General features: G+C 39.3%; 1 protein-coding gene across 7 annotated transcripts in view; it reads right to left on the bottom strand.

Annotated features, from left to right (window-relative positions):
* Positions 1–14608, bottom strand: part of TMEM232 (transmembrane protein 232) — a 249512-nt gene that overhangs the window by 48355 nt on the left and 186549 nt on the right. Inside the window, exon 13 of one of the 7 annotated variants that reach the window (XR_008549210.1) lies at positions 12292–12469. The exons of 5 other annotated variants lie outside the window; for them this stretch is intronic. Coding sequence is in view for 1 of the 2 variants with exons in the window: in XM_054688082.1 (XP_054544057.1) it covers positions 12343–12469 (127 nt within the window). In the remaining variant the exon portion in view is untranslated. The remainder of the gene's footprint in view (positions 1–12291; positions 12470–14608) is intronic. One more of the 7 variants, XM_054688082.1, reaches the window with a different exon arrangement.

Raw genomic sequence — 14608 nt, 5'->3', positions numbered from 1 at the left:
ATTGAACAAGCGACTAATTTAGAAGATTTACAAAGAGCTCATACAACTCAACCAAAACAAACAAACAAACAAACAAAAAACCCAATCACAAAAATGGGCAGAAGAACTTAACAGGCACTTTCCAAAGAAGACAGGCTGATGGCAAAGAGGCATATGAAAAGTTTTCATCATCACTTATCATCAGGAAAATGAAAACCAAAACCAAAACCACAATATCACCTCACACTTGTGAGAAAGGCCCATATCAAAAAAGAAAAAAAAAAAAATGTTGGCAAGGGTGTAAAGTAAAAGGAATTCTCTTACACTATTAGTGGGAGTGTGGTAGACTTATCCAGTCCCCAGGGAAAGATGTGTGATGTTCCTCAAAAGACTAAAAATGGATCTGCTACATGACCCAGCAATTCTACTCCTTGGTATCTACCCCAAAATAAAAAAAAAAAAAAATTAAATCAAAAGGGAATCTAGAGTTCCCTGTTTATAGCAACACTATTTCCAATAGCCAAATATGGAAAACTAAACGTCCCAGAACAGATCAGTTCATCAAAAAGGTGTGGTTTTATACACAATGGAATATTACTCAGTGACCAAAAAAGATAAACTCATGCCTTCGTGGCAGCATGGATGCAACTGGAAGGGATTACCATAAATGAAACCAGCCAGAAGAAGAAAGATGATTTCATTTATTTGTGTAATAAAGCAAAATCAAACAATGGATTAGACAAAGACAAACTTTAAAATTGACCCTTGCAAACTAACCATAAATCTGAGGCATCCTGGAGGGTAAGGGAACAGGGAGGGCAAGGGGGGAGAAAACAGGGCAAGGGAAGAACCCAGTGGACAATGGTGGAGGACCATGGGTTCCTTTGTGGTGGGAGAACTATGGTGACCACACGTAAGTGGCAAATCCTATAATAGGAAAAAAAATAACAAGTATGTAAAAGTATACTCCTTGTTAATAAAAAAGGAAATTTGTAATAAAAAAGAAATACAAACTTCACATATTTTAACAGTCAGCAAATAAGACATAAAGTTATATTACCACATATCTACTCTTGGGAATAATTAACTACACTAATATAGGCCCATTTTTGAAAAACGAAAATGTTCTTAAAACAACCCTGACATTGTTTTAGATGTTAATGAGCATATATTTATAAGTGAAGGATTATACTATACACATTTTGGCATTTATATATATAATTTATATATAACTATTCAATATGTGTGCATATGTATACATTCGATATATGTGTGTGGTGCTATAGAAGAAATCAACAATGGGTTTCCAACTTCCTTTGGGAAATATGCTGGGTTTGATGTAGATGGTTGAACTTGTGTAAGAAGCCCCCAGCTAGCCTACAAAATATACCTTGGATTATGGTATTGTGTTCTATTCTGATGATATCATTTGTTATTCAGCACTCATTATTCGACATAGCAAAGCTAGTTTTGTAAATGCCTTATAAAACATACAGAAGAGTACAGCTTTATTTGTGTCCTTGTGGTATTCTTGCTCATTGGTTATATTTAATTATTATGTGTTACCTGCCGTTAAGTTGAAACGTGGAGCTATAATATTAATAAGACTGCTATACAAACCCTTTGGGGTATGTCAATCATGCTGTCCCTCAATTGTTATATTTACCATTACTTTCTTAAGAAACACTAACCTGCAGCTAGTGAGAAACCTGCATTTCCCCTCAATCTGAAAGTTAAAGTTCCTCAAATATCTATATTTCCTTTGATAAACTGTCTACAATAATACAACAATTTAATAATCTTGATAAACTGCTGTCAATTTTCTGCATCACAATGTGTCAAATGAATTGATTAAATCTACATGTTCACTTTCATAGTAGAAATATAACCACTGCAATAAAACACTCTCATGGGATTAATGTCTTATACTCTGAAAATGTAAGTCTTGCCTTTTGCTTGGTATTTTATGAAGCAGCAGGAGACCACTATCCTGTGACAACATTTTATTTCATTGGCATTTCAAATACATTCTTAACATCCTTTATATTTATGTACAGTTTAAAATGAAAGGATCAGAATAGGTGTTATTATAGTGGAAAGGCACTCATTATTACATTCTGAATAACATTGCCATGTGACGTCTTAGCTATAAGAATCTCTTGGCAAGCTTTGCATCTTTTATTCTTATGTATGCACCGCAAAGCTGATTGTTTGCCATGCTATGAATTTTTCCTGTGTTAATCATCAACATTGACCCAGTTTTCCTGCTATATTGAGTCCATTTTAATTTACGTACTAAGGAAGTCAATCTGATCACTAAAATGTTAATGAAATTTTTTAAATAGAAAGTTTTCTAACTTTAAGCCAAAATAATAACCATAAGTTAAAATTCTTACTTCACTTTAAAATAGATTCCTTCCTTTCATTTTGAAATCACTGTCCTCAGCACTTTTCCACATTCTGAATTCTAAGGATTTGCCTATGCATATAAAATACAAAATTGCAATAATTATCTTTATAACTCAAACTAAGAGAAACACAACTTCATCTGAAATATCTAGGCAACAGACACCATTTTTTTTCTCTTTCCTGAGATTGTCCAGAGTGATTTCATTTCTTTACCATATTTTGCATATGTATATATAGAAACAGATTCTGGGTAAATTACACAAAATAAGATTTAGAGTGTCAAATGTGAAGTGGATGACAGCAAAAGAAACTATTAACAATCAACTGTGGGCATTGAAGTTAAAAGCCTGCACAGCCACAGAAGTTAACAAAATTTTCAAGATAATATGATAATGCAACTTTTTGAGTATATGGATCGTTTTAGGGGCAAAAGTTGCCTAGCATTAGATTTCTGCTTTCATTATAATTTAGCTAACTAATGAAATGCTAAGTGATGTTTTATCTATGCATTGTTATATTTGTGTTTTGATTAAGAGCAGATGGAGACACTTATTTTCTTTTATGCTCTTTATGGTGTTGAAACCAGAATCACATAGCACAAGCCATAGGACAACACCAGCTCTTCCCTGCATCCTCTTAAGTGGCAGGAAACATTGGAACAGCAGGAGTGGTTTCCAGACAGTCACCAGACCTGCCACCTCTGGGCAGCCCCTACCCCAGAGCCAGCCAAGTTTGAGTGCAGAGGTCCTAAGGCTCTGTCCCCAGAGTGGAAGTTTTGGGTCATCCAGGCCATGCTGCAGCAGAAGGATTCAGGACAGCTACACAGAGGCCCACCTCAGTGGACTGGGGTTGGTGGCCATCCTGGAGATAGCTGGGTTTGAGTGCCAGAACCCCCACTTCAGGGCTCCTGTGCCCAACACCAGAAGTGGCCTAGAGGGCAGTACAACCAGCTTGGGTTGTGGACATTTTACCACCTGCCACCAGTGGCCGCACTGGAGCTCAAGCTGCTGACAGAGTTTGGCAGTGATGACCAGAGACAGTGGTTCCCCTATCAAGCCACTTCAGGGCATGTCTCCCCACTGCAGCTGCAGAGGCAAGGTTGTCCTTTACTAGAGCAAACTTTAGCATAGGAGACAACAGCTAGCCCTGCAGCCCCTGTTTCGGGGATGCAGGGAGGAGCACAGAACACCACTAGGCCAGCTCCAGTGTTGTGGCTCCCTGGAGTTGCAGGCAGAAGAGATGTCTGTGGAGTCTCAGATGTCTGTGGGCTCTGAATGGTGCCCACCCTGCAACATCTGGAACTCATGTCCCAGTGCTGCCTCAGGGCCCCTCCCGCATATGGTGTTACACCCAGCTCCACTAAAAGGTGCAGAGAGCCTCTGGCCCCAATGAGACTGGCTTTGGAGGTGACTCCTCGGAGTCCACCAGCCCATAAGCCTGCCCTGAGGTCAGCGCTAGTCAGGTCTAAGCAGGCCCCAAGTATGACTTTTTAAATTTGGTGCCTGAATTATACAATGGACCAATAAGGTGGAGCTAAATGAACCAACCATGTTCAATCAGCTCACTAGTTAATTACGAATCAGAGTGAGCTGATTCGTCCTAAAATGGTCCTATCAGTCACTAATTGAAAATGGTTCAATCAGGCTTGTCTGTCACAGTGGGGGGCCACAGTAGGGGGGGTGCTGACAAGTTGTGCTTGTCTAGCCCAACTTCAGACTGGCTACTGCAGTTTCATCTCAGCAACCACACCCACGAGCACCTCCAGCTACCACTGTGAGTTGTATCCAGGCACATTGCTTGCTGGTGTGCACAAACTCCAGGCCCTCTTTGACAGGATAGCACCATCTTGAACAAGTGGCCTTTTGTTTAGAACTCTGGGCACTAGGGGCAGCTTCTGAGGTGAGGTAGTCAGCCACTGTGTCTTTAGAAACTTTGTTTCCCCTATTTGTTAAACAAACCCCACTGTTGTTAGCTCAGACTTAGCGTTCTTGCAATTGATAACCCACAAGACACTGATCTGTCCTCTATGCTGGGTCAATGTCCTTTTTCAAACTATGGCCCTAGCCATAGCTCTGCTTCTGTCTAAGGATAAGATAGTAAAATCTATGGATTTGTATCCTTGATTAGGTCATACAGCATCAGAGTCTGGTTAGATAAATATGACAATGTCAGAACTTTTTTTTGGCAAAATAATAAATTTATATCATATGATTGACATATAGTGGTTGTTGATATTTTATTCTCCTAATTTTTTTAAGTCAAAATAAAAAAAAATTTAAACACCCCAGAATTTCAGAGGTTTTTGAGGGTCAGGGGCACACCTCATTTTTCAGAGAAGTCAGAGATGGAAGAATCCTCTATTTCCAAACATGTTTTGAGCTAACTGAATTCCAGTTGTGAGAACTATTCCCAGCTTTGAAACCTCAGGGAGTTATAACACCCATGGTGACAAGAACTTCACCAAATATAAGGATTAGATTCTAGGTTCAAGATGAGGAGAGAGAGCTTTCTTGAGGACATGAATAAAACCCCTGAAGCAGAAACAGGAAAATATGATAGATGGCACTGGAGCTGAATCATAGCATCTCTGGGCAGTGGATAAGGGTCCTTCTCCAGACAAGAAATCACCTGTATTAACTTATGGGTCTCCCCTCAGTGGAACATGACTACCCTAGAGCAACAGCAGTTGGTAGATCAGCTGGAGGAACTATCAGCTACTGTTGGAGGAGTGGTCCAGTGTGGATGATTCAATTGTCCCAGGGCTCTCAGGACACCCTGCTGGCCCTTGTACACCTCATCACACCCATAACTAGGCAGCATAGAAAAAGGGTACTGAGTGCATCAACAAGATTACCTGGTAGATTGACAGGTCTCCCAGGAAGCCCCATAATACTCTTCTGTCATTCCAGGACACCACCACCCCTAACATCCTAAGCAGGATGCTAGAAGGGGTGGAACAGAGAGACCCTATGGGTTTAAAAGCCTGATCCCAGAGGTTTCTCTTTTCACAGTGAATGAAACATGTTTGCCTCTACTCCCTATACTCTGGTTTACTCTTTTCCACATGACCTTCTCCCTCTAGCTCTCAGGCTTTCAGTAGACGGTCAGGCTTTCAGTAGCATTCAGTAGACGGTCATACTCCATGTGGCCTCAGTGGTCTTATTCCCAATTCCTTCATCCATTCTCTTCTACATGTGTAGTTAGCTTTGCTTGCTTTGTTGAGTGTGTCATCGACCATCTTGTCATGGCTAGCTCCAAATTTGGCTTTATACCATGGACACTCTAAGGGTTAGGGAAGAATTCATCTAGCCACTAGCCTATAAATATTCATTCTCCCTTTCTCTATTTCTCCCTTAACTTAACCTCCCCTCCCCTCCCCTTAATGCTCCTCCCCTCCTTTTTCCTTCTCTCTATGTAAATAAGTTATGTTAATATTGTTTTGTGTGTCCTACATTATTTTATTTTTTTAATTTTTGCTTAGAAGAGTTGGTGTACAGGCTAGAGATGTGGGGGGTAAGAGAATTCACTAGAGACAGAGTGGGGAGCAGAACAGTCAGATTTACTGAAATGCACTAAGGGGAGCAGTGGCTGAGACAGGAGAGAGAGGTCTGCTGGCCATATATGGGTTAGCTCCCTGGCCAGGGACCAAACTCAGGCCATAGAGGTGATAGCTTTGAGACTTGACCCCCAGGCCACCAGGAGGGCCCTGTGTGTCCTGCAGGTAAGAACCCAACAACCAGGTCATCCCCTTTCCTTACATCTTCTCCCTTTAATTAGAAGTTTCTAGAACATAAAAACCATGTCCAGAAGGATCCATGAGTTCCCAGTATGATTTCAGTGATGTAGAAGACCTTGGTTAAATAAGCAGACAGGTTTTAGAAGGTAGGATGTGGCATGGAGGGGGAAGCTGAACATGAAACTTGGCAGGGTACCCTTGTTCTGGCAAGGTATATCCCTAAAATAGTGCCAAGCAGCATATATGGAGCATATAGCTTAACACCACCTGGAGTTTCTCCAGGAGGGAAGTTGACTCAGGTCTAGTCCCTTTTCAGTTGAGTTATGGAAAAGTGACCCAGGAAGATATAAGCTGAGGTCTCCATGGTCCTTTAGTCAGACCTGACTGGGATCTAGATCACATCCTGCATTCCTCACTAAAAACCTCTCACCTCACCGGCTAGAACTAGAAATTATTTCATGACCACTATTATTCTATTTAGTATTGGAAGTCCCAGCTAGAGCAATTAAGCAAGAGAAAGATATAAAAGGAACCTGAACAGGAAAAGAATAAGTAATTATTACTACAGATCACATGATAAATACAGAGAAAACCATACAAAGTCCACAAAATTTTACAAAAATAATCAATACAATGAAGTAGCAGGCTAAAAAATCAATATCTGCAAAATCTGTTGCATTTCTATGTTTAATAATCAACTTGAAAATAAAAATATCAAGAAAATTATTTACAATAGCATCAAAAAGTATTAAATACCCAGAAATTTCCCTAACAAAGTAGGTGAATAAACTGTTCAAGGAAAACTACCATACATTGTTAAAGGAGATAGAAGACAACAAGGAAAGTTAAAGATATTTTTTTTTATTCACAGACTGTAAGAAATAACATTGTTAAAAGTCATAGTAATCTATAGATTTGGTGCAATACTTAAAGATTCAATGACATACTTCAGATAAATAGAGCAGACATTACTGAAATTGATGTGGAATCAGAAAAGACCCTGAATAGCCAAAGAAATCTTGACAAAACAGAAGGATGAAGGAAGGTATTACATTCCCAGATTTCAAACTATACAACCAGGATATAGTAATGAAAACAGTTGGTATTGGAATAAAAATAGACACACAGACTAATGGAATAAAATTGAGTGCACAGGAATTAATCCATTTATATGGACAGTTAATTTAGACAAATGAACTGAGTGTACACAATAGGAAAAGGAAAATCCCTTCAATAAATGGTGCTGGGGAAACGGATAGCCTTATTTAAAAAAATGAAACTACAGGGCCTCCCCTGGTGGTGCAGGCAGTTGAGCACAGCACTGTGAAGCTGTCTGCAGCATCTGCAGCACCGGTTCACTCCCGGTGGACAGCCAGCAAGGGTCCCACATGGTGCGGCAGACCTCTCCTGTCTCGCCCGCTGCTCCCCTCAGCCGTGTGTTTCATCAGACTGCCTGTTCTGTTCCCCGCTCTGTCTCTGGTGAATCCTCTCACCTTCACAAGAATCTGGCGTATACCCCAGTTTTTGTTTAAATCAATCAATCAATCAATCAATCAATCAATCTTAAAAAAAATGAAACTGCAAATACTCTTATACTACACAAAAAATTTACTCCAAATGGAGAAAATGCTTTGATGTAAGACCTGAATCTGTAAAATGAATAGAAGAAAACATAGGACAAACAGTTCATGAGTGTGAAGTCAATGATTTTTATATGTAATCGTCCACAGCGGTAAGGGAAATAATAACAAAAATAAATGGAATTACATCAAACTACAAAGTTCTGCACTGCAAAAGAAATTATTAATAAAATGAAGACATCCTACCAAATGACCAAATGGGAAAATACATTTGTGCATCATATATTAATATTCAAGATTAATATTCATGAAATTGGTTGTGAAGTTTTATATATGCTGCTGAAGATATAAATCAATACCACTACTGGGATTAGGGAGTGAAATAGTATCACTGTAAAGTTACACCTGAATATAACCTATGTTCCACAAATCCCTCTCCTAAGAATAGCACAGGAAAAAATGATACAAAGAACTCATACAGAACTCACGAAAGAAAACAACCCAATCAAAAAAAATGGGCACAGAGATACAGAGACAATTCTCCAAAGAGGTACTCATCATCACTTATCATGAGGGATGTGGGAATCAAAACCAAAATATGATGCCACCTCATATTTGTGAGAATGGCCCATATCAAAAGTAACAGAAACACCCAAGCACTATAATGGTGTATACCTTGATAAGAATGTAAACTGGCCCTGCCTCTATGAAAAGCAGTATGGAGGCTTCTTAACATATCAAAAAATAGATCTAGCATACAATCCAGCAATTATACTTGTTATTTATCATTATTTATCTAAATAATGCAAAAATGCTAATTTGAAAGAATATATGCACTCAATGTTTGTTACAGCTCTATATACAATAGCCAACTTATGGAAACAAGCTCTACCCATTGAGAGATGTGTGGACAAGGAAGGTGTGGTGTATATACACAATGGAATACTACTCAGATATAAAGAGATGAAATCTTGCTATCTGCAACAGTATGGATGAGACAATGTGATTATGCTAAGTGATAATTGTCAGAAAGTAAAAGACAAATAATAGAATGTTTCACTCTTGTGGAATATAAAGAAACATAGCAAAGGAATCAACAAAACTAATCAAAGACAAATCTTAGAAATAAGACCACAGGATTACAACTTCTAGAGGAAAAACAAAGAGGTATAAACCAATTGGGAGGGTACTCAATGAACTATGGTGATGCATTATGGATGCTCTTGTGGTGGGTGTTTTATGGTAACTAAAATTATTATATACACATATTATTTAAAATATTACTTTATTTATAAAAATGTTATTTAAAATAATAGTTACAATTATTATTAATTAATAATATTTAAAAATACATTGTAGGGCCTCCCTGGTGGTGCAGCAGGTTGAGCACAGTGCTATGAAACTGTCCGCAGCCTCCACAGCACCGGTTCAATTCCCGGCTGGCCAAGGAGATACCCACATGGTGTGGCAGACCTCTCCTGTCTCACCCACTGCTCCCCTCAGCAGTGTATTTCAGTCAGTCTACCTGTTCTGTTCCCCGCTCTGTTGCTGGTGAATCCTCTCACCCTCCTACACCTCTGGCCTGTACCCCAGTTCTTGTATAAAATAAAATCTTGAAAAAAATGAAAAAGAAAAATACATCGTAGCATATTTCCACAAGGAAATATTACACCTCTGTGTAAATAACTGAATTACTAGAGCAACATAAAGCAACATGAAAGGGTGTCTGATCTATAATATTGAGTGAACAAAAAGAATAACAAATCGTATATGTTACATATAGTTAAGAAATATTTTATAAAGCATAAATTATGATACACTGGATAATATGCTGGTAATGGAAAATACAGAATTATACATATTTTCACAAAAACAAGTGAAAGATAAACACAAAATTCAAAACACTGGTTAACTATGAGTTCAAGAATCTAGCTGTGATTGTGAGTGAAAAGTGTACTATAATTTTTAGTTATTAATTATATGGTATGGGCATCCCCTGGTGGTGCAGGCATTTGAGCACAGCACTGTAAAGCTGTCCTCAGCCTCTGCAGCACCCCGCCAGCCAGCGAGGGTAGCACATGGCGCGGCAGAACTCTCCTGCCATGCCCGCTGCTACCCTCAGCAGTGTATTTCGTCAGTCTACCTGTTCTGTTCCCCACTCTGTCTCTGGTGAATCCTCTCACCCTCCCACGCATCTGTCCTGTAGCCTAGTTCTTGTATAAATAAATAAATAAATCTTAAAAAAATAAACAAAAATATGGTGGGCTTATAGTATTTATACTTTTTTTAAGATTTATTTTTATTTTTTTATTTATTTATACACTGCTGAGGGGAGCAGTGTGCGAGACAGGAGAGATCAGCAGTGCCATGTGGGACCCTCGCCGGCCAGCCGGGATCAAACTGGTGCTGCAGAGGCTGGGGACAGCTTCACAGCACTGCGCTTAACTGCCTGCGCCACCAGGGGAGGCCCATATTTATACTTTTAATTGAAGGCCATAGCTCACATTTATACTGCATGTATTTTTTGTAAATCAAAGGTTATATACAATAATTAAAATTCAGAAAAAAATGAATAAATCAGAAGATCATAGCATTGATAAAAGAGAAATTTATAGATAAAACAAGGTTAGCCTTAATGTCCATAATTTCCATAATGTCAGCATTTTCTTTCATCTATTTCAGTGTTTCTCAAACATGGATGCATACTGAAATCACTTAAATGCTTTCTTAAAAAGTGATAACTGAATTCAACCTCTAGAGATTTGATTTAATTGGACTGAGTTAGAGCCTTGATATAAGGATTTTTAAAAGCTCTCCTGTGTAATTCCATATGCAATAAATTTAAAAAATCAGCTGATATATTCCAAAAATACATCAAATAAGACATCTCACTTGATTGAAAGAATAAAAATGTAAAAATCGATTAAATACAAAATGGCATTTAGCCCAAATATTCAACTTTGCAGGAATGAAATTTTGAAATAAAATGGAATGTGTATATAAGGCAATAATTTTCTGATCCAAAAATCTAAATGAGGTATGAATATATATTAATATAGCCACTATACTAATAAGTGCAACTGAAATTGAATACAGTGCTTAATTACAGGAAATGAACACATATGAAGTAGATATACTGTGAGAATAAACAAAACAAATATTACATTTGTATTTCTAGTAGTTACTGGAATCAAAATGAATATGTTCTATATGGTCACATTGGAAAAGTGACAAAGGAAATAAATATTTGTTGAAGAAAAAAATAGCAGAGGGCCTCCCTTGGTGGCGCAGGCTGTTGAGCATTGCACTGTGAAGCTGTCCGCAGCCTCTGCAGCACCGGTTCAATCCCGGATGGCCTGTGAGAGTCCCCCATGGCACGGCAGACCTCTCCTGTCGCGCCAGCTGCTCCCCTCAGCAGTGTATTTCGTCAGTCTGCCTGTTCTGTTCCCTGCCTATCTCTGGTGAATCCTCGCACCCTCCTGCACATCTGGCCTGTACCCCTGTATATAGTAAATAAATAAAATCTTAAAAAAGAAAAAGAAAAAAGAAAAAATAGAACAAAGACATGCTTCTTTTGTTGGTAAGGAACCACTGAGCTCTAAATACAATACCAACAAAAATAACGATTTAACTATGATTTCTTAGTAAAATTACATTGAATTCACATAAGTATAACAAAATACATATTCACAAGTTACTATTGAAAAGTTAGTGGTTTCATTGAAAACGCTTACTTTCATTTTGATAATTTTATTTTGTAGTACATTATACAGAGATTTTCCATGTGTTAAAAATTTGGTGAATATATTAATTTTACGAATAGTGTATAGCACTTATAAATTCTTCAACAAGGGCCTCCCTGGTAGCGCAGGCAGTTTGAGCGCTGCACTGTGAAGCTGTCCGCAGCCTCTGCAGCACGGGTTCAATCCTGGCCGGCTGGGGATAAACACACATGGCGCAGCAGACCTCTCCTATCTCGCCTGCTGCTCCCTTCAGCAGTGACTTTGGTCCATCTGCCTGTTCTGCTCCCTACTCTGTCTCTGGTGAATCCTCTCACCTGCCCGTGCATCTGGCCTGTACCCCGGTTCTTGTATAAATAATAAATCTTTAAAAAAAAATTCTTCAACAAGTCAGAATATTTCAATTCTTCAACAGTTTCATAAAACAATGCCTACTTTTTCACATTACACTATGGACAAAAAAACTACAAATAACTTTAATAAACTGAAGCTCATGAATAATGTTAATCATCTAGATTTTTGGATTAGAAAAGTTTGTGTCTTACATGTAAAGCTTCATGGTTTTACTTCAATGTTGCATTTGAAGAAATTAATTTAGAAAGTCATCATGTAGTAAATGCAAATGCATACTGAAGTAGAATTATATACTATATTAATATAGCAATGATACAATTTTCTTAATAAAGTTTAATTTTGCTTAAGACTAGATAGTCCATATGGGGGACAAATTCTGTTTTTTCACAACCAGAATACCTCCTTGTCTCTAAAATGTATAAAGGGAAATAGATACTATAAAACCAAAATCATGGAAATAACAGTGTTAGGCTATCTCAGTCTCCCTATTTACCAACTTTAGGTGATTGATGAGGTCATCAGATACACCCAATATCAGGTGGTGTCAGAGACAGGTGCAGCAGTCAGGTTTCTGCAATTGTCTATGGACATCTGGAAGGCTGTAGTGGTCTGGATATTTGTGGAGTCTCTGAAGGTCATCTGCTGAATGCCCCTCCTTCCAAGGCCACCTGCTAAATAAATCAAGCTAGTTTGTGCTCTGCTTTATATCCTCTTTGGCGTCCCCACCCTACAAGCCTGATTGTGCCATTTTTCAACAAGTATTTGATTGCTGCTAGATAGGCACCAGTTTGCTCTATTTTTTGATACACATTATAAACTATCTACCATGAATATAGCTAAAAGCTTAAACCTGACTTGTTCATTCATGATCCTGGCTCCAGATTCAAAAGGGAGAAACACCTGGCAACTGTTCAGACCTGACCTACATGAGCTCAGTGCGGCTTGTGGGCTGATGGGCTCTCGGGGAGCTATGGCAAGAGTTGGCCACAGTGGGGCCAGAGACACACTGCACCCAGCATCCCTCAGTGGGCAGGCTGCCACCTGAAACCTGCCATCTTGGCTGTACGTGAGGCAGGCCTCTCTCCCTAGAGCTTCAGGGAGCTATAATACTGGAGATGCCCCAGGAGAGCCCAGTGCTCCTCCCAAAGTATCCAAAACAGGTAATGTGAGGCTGGAGGGGAGAGGTTAATGCTGCTTGCTGTGGAATGGGGTGGCCACTGCTGGTGCAGGGACTGCAGCCACCATGCTCTGGGGGCAGCTTGGTTGCTGCCAGCAAGCTGAGTGCTTGGACAATGGGAGGAGAAACTCCTGCTGTTTTCAAAGTGTCCTGTGCTGATCTGCAGACTGAAGTGGGTAGGAGTGGAGGCTCTCCCATCTGCCTGCAGGTTTCACCCTATGACACTGTGCTTCAACAAATTTGTCATGCCCCCTACTCTAGCAGAGGAGCCACTATAACAATTTAACATATGGGGCCCTTAGTTTCCTAATCTATCAAGGAAAGGGTTTGAACTAGATAGTACTGATGTATGTATATATCTGTAGGGCAGGAAGGACCACGGAGCAGGTTTTCTATGTTCCAGCAGACCGAGAAAAGGAGGAGTCAGAGTCCTCAGTGGCTTTTTGCAGGCTTTTATTGGGATTTACCCGGTACACAGCAGGCAGGGGTGCTGGGGGGTTGGGACGCCTGCCAGCCTCCCAGCCCCCAGCAAGTCTTCACTCTATCTGGGCTTTCTGACATTCTCTCGGGTTCTCTCTGCTTCTCTGCTCTCCTGCTTCTCTGCTTCTTTCTTGTCTTCTACTGGCATCGCCGTGACACCGCCCTTAAAAGCCCAGTCTTAGCCCAGGTGAATCCCATCTACCTATGCCCACACCCTATTCCAGGTGCCCGCCATCAGGCATGCATTCAGGACCGCAGGGTTCCGTCATCTATCCTGATGATGGGAGGGCAGAAAATACTCCAAATGAATATTCCCACTGCAATTTCTTCTTTCCTCACACTTAAAAATACCTTAAGTAGCAATACCAATAATAAAGTAATAAAGGAAAAATTAAAACATGGGAAATTTTTTAAAAAGCCATTGGAAACTGATGTGCAATTTACAGTGTATACAGGCAATAAAATTAAACCATAAAATGTTGTATACTATAAATATTACAGATTTCACAGAAGATCATCAGTGTAGACTAGAAAACCCTCAGTAGTGAAAAATAGGATTTTGATAGGCTTGCAGGAAGTAATGTTCCAAGTGAAAGAGAGACAATGAAAAAAAGGATGAAAATGGACTTGTTTCCAAAAGTGAAAAAGCAAAAGAGACAAAGTCTCTTTATATTAATTGCTATAAGTGGAATGCTTGTGTCCCTCCAAAATTCATATATTGAAATCTAATACCTAATGTACTAGTATTCAGATAAGAGAAATTTGGGATATAGTTAAGATATAGAGAGAACCCTCATGAATGGGATCATACCCTTATAAATTAAATCCCACAGAACTCCCTGTCCCTTCTACAATGTAATGGCACAGTGAGAAGACTGCTGGCCAACAACCGGGAGTGAGCCCTCACCATACACTGATCTGCCAGCACCTTTATCTTGGACTTCCCAGATGCCCAAACTGTAAGAAATAAATTTTTATTGTGTATAAGCCACCCAGTCTGTGATGTCCTGTTTTAGCAGTCAAATGGACTAAGAAACTGTGGTGATTTTTTGTATGTTTATTGCACTGCCTAGCAATATTTGCAAATGATGGCCATTAATAACTGATATCATAGTTCGACTCCTATTAAATAGGAAGAAAGTTTGTATTGCAT

Source organism: Talpa occidentalis, unplaced genomic scaffold, assembly GCF_014898055.3.
Source record: "Talpa occidentalis isolate TD23 unplaced genomic scaffold, MPIMG_talOcc4v2.1 talOcc4.6, whole genome shotgun sequence".
NCBI classification, from domain to species: Eukaryota; Metazoa; Chordata; class Mammalia; order Eulipotyphla; family Talpidae; genus Talpa; species Talpa occidentalis.
Note: the sequence above shows the minus strand (reverse complement) of the source record. Positions and strands in the feature narration are given on the sequence as shown.